This window comes from Oncorhynchus tshawytscha, linkage group LG16 (assembly GCF_018296145.1).
Source record: "Oncorhynchus tshawytscha isolate Ot180627B linkage group LG16, Otsh_v2.0, whole genome shotgun sequence".
In the NCBI taxonomy this organism is placed as follows: domain Eukaryota; kingdom Metazoa; phylum Chordata; class Actinopteri; order Salmoniformes; family Salmonidae; genus Oncorhynchus; species Oncorhynchus tshawytscha.
In genome coordinates this window covers 65,408,605-65,425,232 of record NC_056444.1, presented here as the reverse complement: position 1 = coordinate 65,425,232, position 16,628 = coordinate 65,408,605, and the positions used below count along the sequence as shown (strand labels likewise).

The 16,628-nt window shown below is 48.9% G+C and overlaps 1 protein-coding gene across 5 annotated transcripts in view; it reads right to left on the bottom strand.

The window, feature by feature from the left end:
* Nucleotides 1–16,628, bottom strand: part of LOC112216121 (signal peptide, CUB and EGF-like domain-containing protein 3) — a 122,480-nt gene that overhangs the window by 64,657 nt on the left and 41,195 nt on the right. For all 5 annotated transcript variants that reach the window (XM_024375845.2, XM_024375844.2, XM_024375847.2 and 2 more), the window contains exon 4: nt 5,955–6,089. In XM_024375845.2, the coding sequence (XP_024231613.2) occupies nt 5,955–6,089 (135 nt within the window). The remainder of the gene's footprint in view (nt 1–5,954; nt 6,090–16,628) is intronic.

Below are 16,628 nucleotides of genomic sequence, written 5' to 3'. Positions count from 1 at the left end.
ACTGTGAGCTGACAGAGAGCAGACTAGAAGCAGACAGAGATCCGACAGAGACCAGACTGGGAGCAGACAGAGAACAGACTGGGTGCAGACAGAGAGCAGACAGAGATCAGACAGAGAGCAGACAGAGATCAGACAGAGAGCAGACTGGGAACAGACAGAGAGCAGACAGAGATCAGACAGAGATCAGACAGAGAGCAGACAGAGATCAGACAGAGAGCAGATAGAGATCAGACAGAGAGCAGACAGAGATCAGACAGAGAGCAGACTGGGTGCAGACAGAGAGCAGACAGAGAGCAGACAAAGAGCTGACAGAGAGCAGACTGGGAGCAGACAGAGAGCAGACTGGGAGCAGACAGAGAGCAGACTGGGAGCAGACAGAGAGCAGACTGGGAGCAGACAGAGATCCGACAGAGAGCAGACTGGGAGCAGACAGAGAGCAGACAGAGAACAGACAGAGAGCAGACTGGGAGCAGACAGAGAGCAGACAGAGAGCAGACAAAGAGCTCACAGAGAGCAGACAAAGAGCAGACAGAGAGCAGACTGGGGGCAGACAGAGAGCAGACTGGGAGCAGACAGAGAGCAGACTGGGTTCAGACAGAGAGCAGACAGAGAGCAGACTGGGAGCAGACAGAGCGCAGTCTAGGAGCAGACAGAGGACAGACTGGGGGCAGACAGAGAGCAGACACAGAGCAGACAGAGAGCAGACAGAGAGCAGACAGAGAGCAGACAGAGAGCAGACAGAGAACAGACTGGGAGCAGACAGAGAGAAGACTGGGGGCAGACAGAGAGCAGACAGAGAGCAGACAGAGAGCAGACAGAGAGAAGACTGGGGGCAGACAGAGAGCAGACTGGGAGCAGATGGAGAGCAGACAGAGAGCAGACAGAGAGCAGACTGGGAGCAGACTGGGAGCAGACTGGGAGCAGACTGGGAGCAGACTGAGAGCAGACAGAGAGCAGACTGGGAGCAGACAGAGAGCAGACTGGGTTCAGACAGAGAGCAGACTGGGAGCAGACAGAGAGCAGACAGAGAGCAGACTGGGAGCAGACAGAGAGCAGACTGGGAGCAGACAGAGAGCAGACTGGGAGCAGACCGAGAGCAGACTGGGAGCAGACAGAGAGGATACAGAGAGCAGACTGGGAGCAGACAGAGAGCAGACTGGGAGCAGACAGAGAACAGACAGATATCAGACAGAGAGCAGACTGGGAGCAGACATAGAGCCAACTGGGAGCAGACAGTGAGCAGACAGATATCAGACAGAGAGCAGACTGGGAGCAGACAGAGAGCAGACTGGGAGCAGACAGAGAGCAGACTGGGAGCAGACAGAGAGCAGACAGAGAGCAGACTGGGAGCAGACAGCAGACTGGGATGAGACAGAGAGCAGACTGGGAGCAGACAGAGAGCAGACAGAGGTCAGACAGAGAGCAGACTGGGAGCAGATAGAGACAGACTGGGAGCAGACAGAGAGCAGACAGATATCAGACAGAGAGCAGACTGGGAGCAGACAGAGAGCAGACAGATATCAGACAGAGAGCAGACTGGGAGCAGACAGAGAGCAGACAAAGAGACTGACAGGGAGCAGACTGGGAGCAGACAGAGAGCAGACAGAGAGCAGACTGGGAGCAGACAGAGAGCAGACAGAGATCAGACAGAGAGCAGACTGGGAGCAGACAGAGAGCAGACTGGGAGCAGACAGAGAGCAGACAGATATCAGACAGAGAGCAGACTGGGAGCAAACAGAGAGCAGACTGGGAGCAGACAGAGAGCAGACAGATATCAGATAGAGAGCAGACTGGGAGCAGACAGAGAGCAGACAAAGAGCTGACAGAGAGCAGACTGGGAGCAGACAGAGAGTAGACAGAGAGCAGACTGGGGGCAGACTGGGAGCAGACAGAGAGCAGACTGGGAGCAGACAGAGAGCAGACAGAGATCAGACAGAGAGCAGACTGGGAGCAGACAGAGAGCAGACTGGGAGCAGACAGAGAGCAGACAGAGAGCAGACAGAGAGAAGACTGGGGGCAGACAGAGAGCAGACTGGGAGCAGATGGAGAGCAGACAGAGAGCAGACAGAGAGCAGACTGGGAGCAGACTGGGAGCAGACTGGGAGCAGACTGAGAGCAGACAGAGAGCAGACTGAGAGCAGACAGAGAGCAGACTGGGAGCAGACAGAGAGCAGACTGGGAGCAGACAGAGAGCAGACAGAGAGCAGACTGGGAGCAGACAGAGAACAGACAGATATCAGACAGAGAGCAGACTGGGAGCAGACATAGAGCCAACTGGGAGCAGACAGAGAGCAGACAGATATCAGACAGAGAGCAGACTGGGAGCAGACAGAGAGCAGACTGGGAGCTGACAGAGAGCAGACTGGGAGCAGACAGAGAGCAGACAGAGAGCAGACTGGGAGCAGACTGGGAGCAGACTGGGATGAGACAGAGAGCACACTGGGAGCAGACAGAGAGCAGACAGAGATCAGACAGAGAGCAGACTGGGAGCAGATAGAGAGCAGACTGGGAGCAGACAGAGAGCAGACAGATATCAGACAGAGAGCAGACTGGGAGCAGACAGAGAGCAGACTGGGAGCAGACAGAGAGCAGACAGAGATCAGACAGAGAGCAGACTGGGAGCAGACAGAGAGCAGACTGGGAGCAGACAGAGAGCAGACAGATATCAGACAGAGAGCAGACTGGGAGCAAACAGAGAGCAGACTGGGAGCAGACAGAGAGCAGAGAGATATCAGACAGAGAGCAGACAGGGAGCAGACAGAGAGCAGACAAAGAGCTGACAGAGAGCAGACTGGGAGCAGACAGAGAGCAGACTGGGAGCAAACAGAGAGCAGACTGGGAGCAGACAGAGAGCAGACAAAGAGCTGACAGAGAGCAGACTGGGAGCAGACAGAGAGTAGACAGAGAGCAGACTGGGGGCAGACTGGGAGCAGACAGAGAGCAGACTGGGAGCAGACAGAGAGCAGACTGGGAGCAGACAGAGAGCAGACAGAGATCAGACAGAGAGCAGACTGGGAGCAGACAGAGAGCAGACTGGGAGCAGACAGAGAGCAGACAGATATCAGACAGAGAGCAGACTGGGAGCAAACAGAGAGCAGACTGGGAGCAGACAGAGAGCAGAGAGATATCAGACAGAGAGCAGACTGGGAGCAGACAGAGAGCAGACAAAGAGCTGACAGAGAGCAGACTGGGAGCAGACAGAGAGCAGACAGATATCAGACAGAGAGCAGACTGGGAGCAAACAGAGAGCAGACTGGGAGCAGACAGAGAGCAGACAGATATCAGACAGAGAGCAGACTGGGAGCAGACAGAGAGCAGACAAAGAGCTGACAGAGAGCAGACTGGGAGCAGACAGAGAGTAGACAGAGAGCAGACTGGGGGCAGACTGGGAGCAGACAGAGAGCAGACTGGGAGCAGACAGAGAGCAGACAGAGATCAGACAGAGAGCAGACTGGGAGCAGACAGAGAGCAGACTGGGAGCAGACAGAGAGCAGACAGAGAGCAGACAGAGAGAAGACTGGGAGCAGACAGAGAGCAGACTGGGAGCAGATGGAGAGCAGACAGAGAGCAGACTGGGAGCAGACAGAGAGCAGACTGGGAGCAGACAGAGAGCAGACAGAGAGCAGACTGGGAGCAGACAGAGAGCAGACTGGGAGCAGACAGAGAGCAGACTGGGAGCAGACAGAGTGGATACAGAGAGCAGACTGGGAGCAGACAGAGAGCAGACTGGGAGCAGACAGAGAACAGACAGATATCAGACAGAGAGCAGACTGGGAGCAGACATAGAGCCAACTGGGAGCAGACAGAGAGCAGACAGATATCAGACAGAGAGCAGACTGGGAGCAGACAGAGAGCAGACTGGGAGCTGACAGAGAGCAGACTGGGAGCAGACAGAGAGCAGACAGAGAGCAGACTGGGAGCAGACTGGGAGCAGACTGGGATGAGACAGAGAGCACACTGGGAGCAGACAGAGAGCAGACAGAGATCAGACAAAGAGCAGACTGGGAGCAGATAGAGAGCAGACTGGGAGCAGACAGAGAGCAGACAGATATCAGACAGAGAGCAGACTGGGAGCAGACAGAGAGCAGACTGGGAGCAGACAGAGAACAGACAGATATCAGACAGAGAGCAGACTGGGAGCAGACAGAGAGCAGACTGGGAGCAGACAGAGAGCAGACAGATATCAGACAGAGAGCAGACTGGGAGCAGACAGAGAGCAGACAAAGAGCAGACAGAGAGCAGACTGGGAGCAGACAGAGAGCAGACAGAGAGCAGACTGGGAGCAGACAGAGAGCAGACAGAGATCAGACAGAGAGCAGACTGGGAGCAGACAGAGAGCAGACTGGGAGCAGACAGAGAGCAGACAGATATCAGACAGAGAGCAGACTGGGAGCAAACAGAGAGCAGACTGGGAGCAGACAGAGAGCAGAGAGATATCAGACAGAGAGCAGACAGGAGCAGACAGAGAGCAGACAAAGAGCTGACAGAGAGCAGACTGGGAGCAGACAGAGAGCAGACTGGGAGCAAACAGAGAGCAGACTGGGAGCAGACAGAGAGCAGACAAAGAGCTGACAGAGAGCAGACTGGGAGCAGACAGAGAGTAGACAGAGAGCAGACTGGGGGCAGACTGGGAGCAGACAGAGAGCAGACTGGGAGCAGACAGAGAGCAGACAGAGATCAGACAGAGAGCAGACTGGGGGCAGACAGAGAGCAGACTGGGAGCAGACAGAGAGCAGACAGATATCAGACAGAGAGCAGACTGGGAGCAAACAAAGAGCAGACTGGGGGCAGACAGAGAGCATACAAAGAGCTAACAGAGAGCAGACAACAGCTGCAGGTGTAGATAATCTGCCTCACTGTGACTTCACCTTCCCTGAGACCTCAAGGACTGTCGTACTCAAATCATAGAGGCTAGTTTTTTTCTGTTTTAGTGGTACTGAACAATAGAGTAAAACAGCATTCAAGGTTTCCCTTGTGAAAGAGACCTTGGGGTTTCCTTATTCAGGTGGATGATTCAGTGGAAATAATCTTGTTACTAATGAATTTACATGCTACCCAAACTAAAAGCATGATAATGTACTTATCAGTCAAGTTATTGGGAGTCATTATTTTTCTTCCTCTACAGGTATGTCTATGTATGACTATGATAAGATTGGCTCCCCACCTTCCATTCTCTGACACATCCATCCCAATCCCACAGGAATTCTCCATAAACAAGTCTTGTTCCTGCTCCTGGCTACACATTTAATAGTTTATTTTCTCTTAGCCACCCCAAGGCCATTCATACCACTGGCAGTCATGTTTCAAAAAAGCTGTCAGACTGCCAGATAAGATCAGTCTCATTTGAAAAGGACAGAAAATAACAACACACAGCTTTCCTCACAGCTCAGGTGTTTTCTAAGCACTTATACTGTTACCTTTGTTCACCTTTGCTGCAGGGCAGGCCTGTTAGGGCGGATCCTGCTGTCAAAGACCCGGTTTGATTCCCTATCATATCAGATCAGTCACAGAAGACATACCTGCAGGCCAGCAGTATTGCTACAGTAGTGATGTGTCTGAAATGGCACCCTATTCCCTATATAGTGCACTACTTTTGACCAGAGTTCTATGGGCCCTATGGGCCCTGATCAAAAGAAGTACACTATATAGGGAATAGGGTGCAATTTGAGATGCAGAATACAGCCTTTCACTTGTAGTAAAGCTTAAACAAGGCTCAATGAAAATGCACCATCTGAAGTGTAAATGATACTTCCCCTGAATGGGACCATAATGAGGTCATGACCCCAGCAGTTTACTAGGTACCTTCAGGTCAGAGAGCAGGACTAATGAGCTCGTATTGGTATCTTCTCCTGCACCATAAATCTGGAGCAGTCCCTTCGCTGGAATGCTTGTGTGTGTGTGTGTGTATGTATGTGTGTATGCGTGTGTGTGCGTGTTGAGGATGCAAGGCTAACCTTTAGGCCTTTGGATGCAGGTGTGCTGGTTGTCGCTCAGAAAGAATCCTTCTCTGCAGCGGCACTCGTAACTGCCCATCATGTTGACACAGATCTGCTGACATCCACCATTCCCCTCTGAACACTCATCCACATCTGCAATGAAACAGGAAGTGAACAATCATTACAATCATAGAAAACAAATGGGTCCAGGAAGGAGGAGAAGGAGATAAACCAGTATGGTCAATTGGAGTAAGGGATCTACTCTGCAGTTACTTTTTTGCACCCAGTCAGTTAGATTTTACTGAATTAAACTAGATATGATAATATACTGTAACAGCGACATAACAAAATGAAAGATTATTGTCATGGAAGCGTTGACACAGGAGAACACAGTTGTTCATTATAATTTCTGGAAAATGATGAGCAAAATAACATGCATATTAATGCAATTGCACCAGGGGAGTGGTTTAGTGGTTTCAGCAGTGTAGACTGCAGAGGTCACAACATGAGGGGAGATATGAGACATGGTCAAGAGAAACCAGGAGGGGGTTGTCTAAAGGCATCTGAAGAGTTGATGTCTCAGTTCACAGTTATCTTGCGTGGCAGAAGACGGAGCGGAGGGCTCACAGTTTGAAAGCCTCCAACTGTGCAGCACTAAGCCTGAGCAGCACACTCCCCTGGCAACTGTGGTAACCTGATCCACCTGGGGCAGAATACCTGTCGATGACGAGCCTCTGTCAGCCCCTCCAATGAAGGAATGCCACGAGAGAGGGGAGGGAGGTGGGAGGAGAGGGGAGAGGGAGAGAAAAGAGGGAGAAGAAAGGGAGGGGAAGGTGAGGGAGGGGAGAGGGAGGGGAGAGGGAGGAGGGGGTAGAGAGGGGAGGAGAGGAAGGTGAGCCACTTGAAGCCTACTGAAGTGCAGCACACAGCAGCAGTCTGTACAGAGGTATCTCCGGGGGCTATGCTTTGCCACAGGGCATAGTGCCTTAGACTAATGAGTAGGTTCTAACACAGTAGGTGCTGACATAGCATTTAATCCCACTGAGACTTCATTGTGCCTCTTACTCTCTACAAGATATTACTAGAAGTGTTCTGAGACTACACCCAATCAGTGGTAACAGGACAACATCTATTCACTAACAACTTGTTAAAAATGTCCGAGCTCACAGGTCACTACATGGGGTATTGGACCAAAGTGCAACCTGGTGTAAGCTCTTTTATATTTTTAGCTTCAAGCCACCATTTTATGGTGCGGAATAAATACTCAAACAGTATCAAATTAGGGACCTCTGGGGCCATCCACTAATCTTATAAAACGGAAGGTCTTGCACAGTGTCATACAATATTACATACAGTATATTTTTATTTAACCTTTATTTAACCAGGAAGTCCCATTGAGGTCAGAAGACCTCTTTCCCAAGGAAAGACCTCTCTCCGTCATTAGATATTAGTAATGTTACTAGCCAGCCCAGCATCCCCTTTACGTGACAGTGCCTTGACTCTAGGCCTCCTCCTCCCCTAGAGACCTGTGCTCTGTTCCTGGAACCCTATCCATCCCCATGCTCGACACATCAATAATCTGCTGTATACACAAGGCTTTTTTTAATAAACTGTCATGTGAAACTCATTTTCTGCCTATTTTTCCAGTCTGAGAAGGCCTCTGGATGAAGTTTCCTTTCTGGGGGATTCTCAGCCCAGCATAGTTAGAAATTAAACTTCACTCTGTCCTCCTCTCTTTCACACACACATGCATAGACACACACACACACACACACAAACACACACATACACCTCAAACTCCTGAGTGATGTCAAAGTGGAACCTGACTAGACAGAAACCTCTGGGGCAGCTAAGTGGGTTAGTGGCATGTGACCCTCCTAACCACAAGTCTAGTCCTCTGTTCTCACACTCCATCAGCACTGATGCCTCCCTCCTCTCAAAACAATGTCATCATGTCACTCAGGCCCACTGGGAAAACCTGAGCACAACTGCCATCCAGGTGACGTGTCTGTCCCTGCATCCTTGAAAAGAGATGCTAAATACACTTAGTGTTATAAGGACAGACTGGAGGGTCTATGAAGGTTAAATAAGTTGGAGTCATTTCGTGCTGGAGTAATGTGCTCCATTTAAGCAGAGCTGCAATCCACCCCAGCCTCAGTGCAGCTGCTTTGGCTTTGACTTGCCAGAGTCTTTCTCCACAGTGAGAGAGGGAGAGTGGCAGCGGTGACACCTATCAGTTTAGCTGCAAGGAACCTGCAGCTGCACCTTTGCAGATAAACTGTAAAGCCAAACACCAACCCCCATGAAACATATGCCCAAATACACACACCAACACAAGTGGGCTCACACACAAGTATGAGTGTACACGAGAGCGCACACACATACACACACACACACACACAAACACACACAGAAATACACTCATGAGACATGCAAAAATGCACACCAAATACGCAGTCAGCCTCAAAAAGGAAATATCTTTCCAAACCCCCAGTGCATTAATGATAGCTTAATTTCCTGATTCCTTCATCCCTTCAAATGAGGCATCACATGTCAGTAGATCTCTCCTGTTAAAATAGCTCCAATAATTGCCCGTGTTTTGTGCTGGGCAAGGCTGGCATCCAAAGCAAATATTTCCAAGTGGAAAGGGATTCTGGCATGGCCAGGAGAAGTGCTCATTTATTTGGATTTAAAACGTTAACAAAAAAAATATCTGTAGAGGATGGAATAACGTCTTAATGAAGTCAAAAGGGCTGCCTCAGTTCAGAAAAATTAGACATCTCTCCATTCTATCCCTCGATTCGCTGCGAGGAGGAGAGGGGGAAATGGGAAGATTAAGAGATTGGTTGTGTTTGCGGAGGCCATGTCCGCTGGTTTCTCAGATAGCCTTGACTGTATATATAACATTTGGCCTTGTGCTGAGCTTCGGAGCCGTGTAAACATGGCGATTGAGTTACAGAACCTCCTCAAGACGTATTTTGGAGACGCGTTTGTCTTTTTTCTAAAAGGGTTCAGTGACTCTCTGGGCATTTATTGCTGACCCAGCAGCAGAGTTTTGAGGAGAAAAATAGAAAACTATGTGTATCTCCTCCTCAGTGCTGACCAAGATTTGTGTTTCAACAGACACAACCGGCAGACAGACAGACAGGAAGGCAGGCAGGCAGGCTGGCAGGCAGACACAGGCAGACAGACAGAAGTCTTTGTGGTCCAGACCAGAGCAGACATCCCAGAGAAATGAGGAGGTGAGACTGAGGCCGGCCATTCACCCTATTTGTGCTTTTCATTTACAGGGGTTTAAGAAACACACGCTACCTAATAAGGCAGCAGTAAGGGCCAGTCTGAAGGCATGCTGTCTGAGCTGCTCTGGTAGGTGAAGGAGACATTATGAGGATAAACATCCCTTTGGCTTCGCTGAGCATCGGTAGATGGGAGGGAGGGAGGGAGGGAGGAGCATAGTCCCAAATTAAAACAAGATCCTTTCTCTTTTAAACAGGATTAGAGGATTTCCTCGTTCCTCTCCATTGCTGCTGGAGTTCAATGACATGACTCTTTCCACCCTCTTCACTGAACGGTGACCACGGCGCCAGGTTTGAACCGAGCCGAGACGCTCTGAGAGGAGCACTCAGTGCACACAGACACTGGCCACGTGTAAACAAACACACAGCACTAATCAGGCACTTGTCAGCAGGAGGATGCACAAGTTGATGTGTTGCCTGAGGCCACGCATGCTCTCTGTCGGTTAGCTGTGTGGGTGAGAAACTGAACTCAGAGCAGTGGGAGTGCTACTAGACTAGAGATACGTTGTGTTGCTTAATCAATGCACTTCCTTAGGTTAAGCCAATGTGTAGTGTTGTCTGTTCAGGTCACTTTTACTCAGGAGGATTTAAACCCTGACTAGCGTGACCACAACACACAAAAACAAACAAGGCTTTGCTTAGGCTGTATTTAGATTTGAATTCAGTGGAACAGCTTGTTGTCATACTAACACGATATAAACAAAGCTAATACTGCTTTGATTGAAACCCAGCCTCCAACGATGCGCTCGTCGCTCAGGTAACGATTTTTGGTAAATATACACAGAGAGCCTGAACTCCCACTGCCTCACTCAGTTATCCCATAAATGAAAAATGAGCTTTGGTCATACCAAATGGTATTCCTCAGTTCCTCCAAAAGAAGTCTGGAAGTATTTTAAAAACAAACCCCGGGATGTGTGTTTGGGGTGAACAGGCTGGTGCCAAGAAGACAAGAGGCCCCGTGTGCAGCCTGACGGCTGGCTGTCTTCTGGGTGCTTACATCCCTAAAGACCAATCCCAGGCTTGACTTTCCCCTGCCAGTCGGCTCAGATGGAATTGTTCATGTCATGGTGAATGGGGCCGAACAATCCTGAGGGAAAGAGAGTGTTGATATCCTCTTCGGGAGCCAGCTGATACACCAAACCCAAATCCTCCTCCTCCCTTGCAACTCATCACTCCACCCTCCATCTCCACCTCCTGGACTGTGGAAAGCCTCCATGCCCAAACCTTATCTGTGTGTGTCACAACAACAGCAAATTGATTGCACTGGGAGGGTACCCGACTAGATAGCTCTGGGTATCTGCATCTGCAATGGAAAGATGGTGGAGGGGAGGTTTATTACTAAGAGCCTAGACTTTGTGATTTCCCCTGAATCAAACCAGAGGAGTGATAGCCTTTCCTCTTGGCCATGCTAGAAGAGTAGAGGGATTAACCAATGCATCATTATCTGGGCTCCCTCTCAGATAGCCAACAGACTGACCCACATGATGACCATAGGGGAACAGTGAGGGTAAAGTAATCTACTTATGTCCAGAAGAGAATAAAACACTATCTGTCAAAATCTAGTCATGTTACACTACCATTTAAAGTGTAACAAAAGCACTTAAAACTGATGCATCAAAGGATGCGTGCTTCAAAGAGTGAGGATGGAGTGAATCAACGTGAGGCTCTCTGATGACTGGACTTTCCCATCAGCCCCCTGGTCAATAATACATCAGGCTGAATCCTGGCAGTTTGATTAGCCAGCCTTAGAACAAGATCCCTGGGGATTAGAGGTACAGGCTCAACCAAGCGATCACTCAAAGCTGTCACAATAGATTGGGGAGAAAACACTTAGTCAGAGGGCTGTTGCCATGGGAATGGTATTATCACATGAGAGAATAAGGACATTTCATGCAGACAACTTTGGTTTGAGGTTGAAACAGAAGAACAGTGAATACTTTGACTATACAGTAGTTCATGCTCTTCATTGACAGAAGATGACTGAGGATAATCAAGTGTTACATCATTGAGGAGTTGACCCTAGGTCAGAAAGAGTTTGGGTTTCAGTGTTACATCATTGAGGAGTTGACCCTAGGTCAGAAAGAGTTTGGGTTTCAGTGTTACATCATTGAGGAGTTGACCCTAGGTCAGAAAGAGTTTGGGTTTCAGTGTTACATCAGTGAGGAGTTGACCCTAGGTCAGAAAGAGTTTGGGTTTCAGTGTTACATCAGTGAGGAGTTGACCCTAGGTCAGAAAGAGTTTGGTTTTCAGTGTTACATCAGTGAGGAGTTGACCCTAGTCAGAAAGAGTTTGGTTTTCAGTGTTACATCAGTGAGGAGTTGACCCTAGGTCAGAAAGAGTTTGGGTTTCAGTGTTACATCATTGAGGAGTTGACCCTAGGTCAGGTCAGAAAGAGTTTGGGTTTCAGTGAAAGAGGTAGGTGGGTTTCAGTGTTACATCAGTGAGGAGTTGACCCTAGGTCAGAAAGAGTTTGGGTTTCAGTGTTACATCATTGAGGAGTTGACCCTAGGTCAGAAAGAGTTTGGGTTTCAGTGTTACATCAGTGAGGAGTTGACCCTAGGTCAGAAAGAGTTTGGGTTTCAGTGTTACATCATTGAGGAGTTGACCCTAGGTCAGAAAGAGTTTGGGTTTCAGTGTTACATCAGTGAGGAGTTGACCCTAGGTCAGAAAGAGTTTGGGTTTCAGTGTTACATCAGTGAGGAGTTGACCCTAGGTCAGAAAGAGTTTGGGTTTCAGTGTTACATCAGTGAGGAGTTGACCCTAGGTCAGAAAGAGTTTGGGTTTCAGTGTTACATCAGTGAGGAGTTGACCCTAGGTCAGAAAGAGTTTGGGTTTCAGTGTTACATCAGTGAGGAGTTGACCCTAGGTCAGAAAGAGTTTGGGTTTCAGTGTTACATCAGTGAGGAGTTGACCCTAGGTCAGAAAGAGTTTGCGTTTCAGTGTTACATCAGTGAGGAGTTGACCCTAGGTCAGAAAGAGTTTGGGTTTCAATGTTACATCAGTGAGGAGTTGACCCTAGGTCAGAAAGAGTTTGGGTTTCAGTGTTACATCAGTGAGGAGTTGACCCTAGGTCAGAAAGAGGAGCTGTGTATGGCTGCATATGGTGTTGAAGAAGAACCAGAGGAAACACAGTGTCCAACGAAGCAGGGAGAGACAACAGAACAAAGCAAATGCAGCCGCATAGCGAGAGAGAGTGAGAGAGAGAGAGAGAGAGAGAGAGAGAGAGAGAGAGAGAGAGAGAGAGAGAGAGAGAGAGAGAGAGAGAGGAGAGAGAGCAGAGAGAGAGAGAGAGAGAGAGCAAGAGAGAGGGGGGGAGAGAGAGAGAGAGATTAAAAAAGGTTGCCGTAGGCAGACCTGGCTCTCAAGAGAAGACAGGCTATGTGCACACTGCCCACAAAATGAGGTGGAAACTGAGCTGCACTCCCTAACCTCCTGCCAAATGTATGACCATATTAGAGACACATATTTCCCCAAGATTACACAGAGCCACAATGAATTTGAAAACAAACCCAATTTTGATAAACTCCCATATCTATTGGGTGAAATACCACAGTGTGCAATAACAGCAGCAAGATTTGAGACCTGTTGACCCAGTGAAGAACAAACACCCTTGTAAATACAACCCATATTTCTGTTGATTTATTTAAAAAATAAAAAATAAACGTTATTTGCACATCGTTAAAACACTGTATATAGACATTATATGACATTTGAAATGTCTATATTCTTTTGGAACTTGTGTGAGTGTAATATTTGCTATTCACTTTTTATTATTTATTTCACATTTGTTGATCCATTTCAATTGCTTTGGCAATGTAAACATATGTTTCCCATGCCAATAAAGCCCCTTGAATTGAATTTAGAGAGAGAGATATGGAGAGGAAGTGGTGGAAGGTTAGGAACAGGGGCGGCCATGCAGTGCTTCTCCTTCCAGAGAACACAGACAGACAGGGTTTTCTTCCGGGGCCAAAGGTTAGTAAAGATGTGATTTGTGGTTTGGTAGCTATAAATCCATCAGGGGGTACTTGTACAGATGTTAATGATACAGTTTTTGGCACCACATATCCCTACTTGAGCAATTCCAATGGACCGTACCAACGGGGTTCTAGAGAACCATGTAAAAGAAACCACATAGCTCATCAATGTGGGGACATTTGTACCTTAGTGGGGAATACTGGACATCATGCATTTGCTTTTGATTCTTATGCGAATGTGTGTTTTGAATTGAATTCAAAGAAAAAAATAATTCTCCTATAGGCTACTTTTTAAGAGCATAAAAAGTCCTTCTCTCCCATTATGCACTTGTGGTGGTAATTCAGTAAAGGCCTTTAAAAAAAGTGATTTCGCTCATAAAGAATATAATTACATTGTTTCCGCTTCACTTCTTCACTACAGTGTGCCTCGTCGTAGAGATCTCGAGACATCAGTGACTACAGAGCGTACCATGAGGTAAATTATACAGCGACCCACAGAGACATCTTACTCCATATGCACAGATTCACTGTGCTGTGACATCACATTGCTTCCACCTGAATTCCTGACTTCCTGATGTCTTTGTGAGGTGTGTAGGGCTCTGCCGCCTGCCACTGCCGCCCAACATTATTAACACTGCTAGAGCCAATTACCAGGAGTCATGTGGTGCTGGCCGGTCGGTGGGGGCCAGAAGAACGTCTCGTTGGCGACTCCTGCCTAGCCCAACCTGGCCCCTGGCCTGACTAGCAGACACAGCAACCCCTGCTGACAGAGACCAGGACCGTGTGAGAGATGGCAACAGGAGAGGAGAGGAGAGGAGAGGAGAGGAGAGGGAGGAGAGGAGAGGAGAGGAGAGGAGAGGAGAGGAGAGGAGAGGGAGAGGAGAGGAGAGGAGAGGAGAGGAGAGGAGAGGAGAGGAGAGGAGGGGCTAGGGCCGTCTGACAGAGGGCAACAAGAGAGGAGAGGAGGGCTAGGCCCGTGTGAGAGAGGGCAACAGGAGAGGAGGGGCCAGGGCCATGTGACAGAGGGCAACAGGAGAGGAGAGGAGGGCTAGGCCCGTGTGACAGAGGGCAACAGGAGAGTAGAGGAGTGGCCAGGGCCATGTGACAAAGGGCAACAGGAGAGGAGAGGAGGGGCCAGGGCCATGTGACAAAGGGCAACAGGAGAGGAGAGGAGGGGCCAGGGCCATGTGACAAAGGGCAACAGGAGAGGAGAGGAGGGGCCAGGGCCATGTGAGAGAGGGCAACAGGAGAGGAGAGGAGGGGCCAGGGCCATGTGACAGAGGGCAACAGGAGAGGAGAGGAGGGGCCAGGACCGTGTGAGAGAGGGCAACAGGAGAGGAGAGGAGGGGCCAGGACCGTGTGAGAGAGGGCAACAGGAGAGGAGAGGAGTGGCCAGGGCCATATGACAGAGGGCAACAGGAGAGGAGAGGAGGGGCCAGGGCCATGTGACAAAGGGCAACAGGAGAGAGAGGAGGAGGGGCTAGGGCCATGTGACAGAGGGCAACAGGAGAGGAGAGGAGGGGCTAGGGCCATGTGACAGAGGGCAACAGGAGAGGAGAGGAGGGGCCAGGGCCATATGACAGAAGGGCAACAGCAGAGGAGAGGAGGGCTAGGCCCGTGCGAGAGAGGGCAACAGGAGAGGAGAGGAGGGCCAGGGCCGTGTGACAGAGGGCAACAGGAGAGGAGAGGAGGGCCAGGGCCGTGTGACAGAGGGCAACAGGAGAGGAGAGGAAAGGAGAGGAGAGGCTGTGCCAGGGCCACGGCCATGTGAGAGAGGGCAACAGGAGAGTAGAGGAGTGAGGGAATCAAAGCCATTCCAAGCATGTGAATCATCAACCTCAGGTGTTAAACAGTCGATTTTTCTGTTGGTAAGAGCGAAAGGGACTTGGCTCTATGTGAACTTTGGAGGATCAGTTCAGGTGAATCACTCACTGATTAAAGTGATACATCTGTCCTGTCTTGTCCAGGTGTCAGTCTGTTCTCCAACCCACTAGCCAGAGCCTCAATTAGGTCTGATCTCCTTTGGGCACCAGCTGCACAGCCACTCCAGTTACAGGCCAGTAGAAGTAATCTTATTGAAGGGGTCTAAAAGCACTTAAACCTGTAGGAAATTGAGAGGTAACATGAAACCCCCACCAATGCTTCTTCCTCCCCTGTTTCTGTGGTAAGGATGAATCTCTTAGCATTCTGGAGCGGGGATGTGTAAGGTTTTCTTTCCAAGGGTAATTGCTGAGAAATAATAGGTGGCGCTCGGAGACGAGAAACCTTTTCAGCACCATAACATGCCTTACCCACTCAAAGTAGTTCAGAGCTAATTACATGCTTTACATTTGTTAATCGTTGAATGCGTGGAAAATAAGTTACATCTGTTTCATTGAGCGTGTTATTGCACTGTCTCTATGGGAGGTCAAACGATTCAAATGATTCAATGATGGTTCATCCACTTGTTATTTACATCTGTGGGGGGACTAACTACGGCTTAATACCAGTGACACCATGTGTAATGCAGAAGGACAAGGACTCATTTTATACATCTAAATCCATGAAAACCTGCAGAGACCTGGGAGGGAGTGAGAGGAAACAGAAAAAGTAAGGTCAGTTGGGTGATTTCTCTGCCTGCTGGCCAACAGGTCATCTGTGAAGAACACTGAAGTAGAACCGTGGCAGGAATATTTATAGGATGATACACACGTAACAAATCATCCTCACATGAACACACACACACAAATAAACAATTGAATAGAGAACTATGTGTGTGTGTGCGTATGTGCAAAGGTGTGTTTATGCAAGGGTGTGTACATCTCTGTGTACGTGATTGCGTGCGTGTTTGTGTTTGTCTGTGCGTGTGTTTGCCTGCACATGAAACAATTGCATGGATGATAAGACAGAGGGAAATATATCAAAGGGATTGATGGAAGCTTGGCCTGAAGAGGCAGCAGGCTTACAACCGCAGATACTCCAGTTACACACCTGTATGCAAGGGAAGAGCTCATCCACAGCATAGCAAATGATCCACAAATAAATAGGCCATGCTAAATGACTTGGAAAATAGCCCTGCTTCAGACTGTACACTTGTTTTGAGTTAGGAGAGAGAGAGAGAGAGAGAGAGAGAGAGAGAGAGAGAGAGAGAGAGAGAGAGAGGAAAAAGAGTGAAAGACACTTTGCTACTTTCAGTTCTTTAAGGGCCTGAGAAACATACATGAGTGGTTGTTGACTTTTAACGCCCACAGCGGGTATGCGATGTTGATAAGTAAAGTTGTAGGTTAAGTGCTGATAAATAGTTTATCTACTGTTCATGTTAGCATGCTAGAAAGAATACACTGATTTAATTCACCACCAACCCATAATCACTCTATAATAATACAGAGAGACAATAATACAGAGAGACAATGATTTACAGAGAAGAGAGAGAGAGACATCTG